The 2,154-nt window shown below is 42.8% G+C and overlaps 1 protein-coding gene across 1 annotated transcript; it reads right to left on the bottom strand.

Annotated features, from left to right (window-relative positions):
* Positions 1-291: 291 nt before the first annotated feature.
* On the bottom strand, positions 292-1,399 carry HTR1E (5-hydroxytryptamine receptor 1E; the record flags this gene model as incomplete). Its single annotated transcript, XM_082758198.1, has 1 exon — positions 292-1,399. Exon 1 carries the CDS (start codon positions 1,384-1,386, stop codon positions 292-294), a length of 1,095 nt encoding a protein of 364 aa, XP_082614324.1. The 5' UTR covers positions 1,387-1,399.
* Positions 1,400-2,154: the final 755 nt, after the last annotated feature.

Here is a 2,154-nt window from a genome sequence, read left to right as displayed (position 1 = left end):
TCATTGATTACACAGAATGCCGTAAACATGACTATCTAATGTTTTGTTTGTTTGTTTCATTGCTAAAAAATCTGTTTCTTTGTAGAATAAATTTATTTCAAACTCTTTACCATGAATAACACCAGAGGTAAAAAAAACAGCAAAACAAATTTACAGGCTAAAGAGAAGTCGAGCAAAGAGGCAAACACAAAAATCCCTTTTTCCCTTTGTCAAGGGCAGTGACAATAGTCAAATTAGTTTTCTCATTCTTAAGGCCAGGAGTCATGTCATCATCATCATCTCCCAGTACTTTTAAGAATGTTCTCGACACCTGATGAGCTTTCTGAAGGCCAGTTTGAAATCTTCATTAAAGCTAGTGTACAGCAAAGGGTTGATAAGGGAGTTGACATATCCAAGCCAGGTCAAGAAATCTGCTACTTCTGGAGAGACAGTGCAAACGTGGAGGCCCACCAGCAGCTCCTTGATGAAAAAGGGCAGCCAGGACAAAATGAAAGCACCCAAGATCAGTCCCAAAATGCGAGCAGCCTTTCGCTCCCGTGTGGTGGAAATCTGCTGCCGGTCACCAGCCAGGTCCAGGTCATTCTCAAAAGGAGGGATTCTCACGGACGCGTTGATTTTATCAAACTCCATGGTTGGGTCGGAGGTGGAGAAGTCCGAGACGCAGAACGTCTGTGTGAGCTTACAGCTGGCAAAAGAGTTTTGGCTGTCGGTGCTCCTGTTGCTGAGGTGGCGGCTTGACCCCCGCTTCTGGTAAAGGCTCTTGGCAGCGTGGTAGATCCTGTAGTACAGAATCAGGATCAAAGTCAAAGGTATATAAAATGCCCCGAATGTGGAGTAAATAGTGTAGATGACGTGATCATGCTGAATGCGGCACTCGCTGGGAATATTGACGCTGTGGTGATTTCTCCAAAACAAAGGGGGCATGGATATGAAAATGGAGATAGTCCACACGGTGACGATCATCAGCCCAGCCCTTTTGGCTGTTCTTTTCCTGGCATATTCGATGGCATCTGTGATTGCCCAGTACCTGTCCAGAGCAATGACACACAGGTGAAGAATCGAACATGTGCAGCAGGTCATGTCGACGCTAAGCCAGATCTCACAGATGAAGTATCCCAAAGTCCATTTGTCTATCATTATGTAAGTGATACTCAGGGGCATGACAAGGACAGCAACAAGGAGATCCGTCACAGCTAGCGAACATATTAAATAGTTTGCTGGCTGGTGGAGCTTCTTGGTTGTGGAGATTGCCGCAATCACAGCTGAATTCAGCAGCATAGTCAAGGTTGTGATTGTGGCCAGGGTCAGGGTAACAAGCATCTTTTCAGTTACAGTTTTTGGCTTTGCAGCCACGTTGGCTTCAGTGGTGCAATTTGTGAAATTCATTTTCGCCCTGCAGGATGCACAGTGAAAGAAGTGGCTGCTGCAGGTAGCGGGGTAGTTCCAGCTTCAGAAGTCACCCATTGGAAACAGGGACAGAGATGCTCCAGGTACAAACGTTTTTATATTTCCTTATTCAACAGTGCAGCAAAAAGCTTCCAGGTTTTCTCCCGTTCATTGTTTTCCTAGAAGACAAAAGTACATCTTTTAGCAAATCTAGGTAAATCCCACTTTTTGGCAAAAATCCCACACTTCTAATATTAGCACCTCAAATACAAATTTTGCTCATTTTTCCTCCTTTTCTTCTCTCCTTCCTTTTCTTCCCCTTTTACTCTGCAGTCATTTCTTTCTCATTTTGGGCCAGATTTTTCTGCTGGTGTGAAGTGCTTATTTCTCCTTTGACTTTGAAGATGTCACTTGAAGTGGGAGGTTAGACTAGAAGACCTTCAGAGATCCCTTCCAACAAACATTTCTGTGATCTCTGTTAATTATTGATACTGGCAGCTAGTCTTTGCCTGCTTGTTAAATAGGCTCCAGCAAATGAAGAGTTCAGGAAATCTGCCTTTTCACTTAAATTGCTGTATGAAAGGGATCAATTACTTCTATATATCACCTTTGAAAAAAAGAAACGGAGCAGCCTACATCAGAATAGACATGCCAAAATTTCATAGTTTTCTATTCTGCTTTTTCATATCCATGACTTTATTAATATCTTGGAAACAGTACTTAAAAATTACTCAGGTTGCCTTTAACTTGCAGGTTTCAAACAATGTT

Source organism: Aythya marila, assembly GCF_965140915.1.
Source record: "Aythya marila genome assembly, chromosome: 3".
NCBI lineage: Eukaryota > Metazoa > Chordata > Aves > Anseriformes > Anatidae > Aythya > Aythya marila.
The sequence above is the reverse complement of the archived record's forward strand: the minus strand, read 5'-3'. Positions and strand labels throughout refer to the sequence as shown.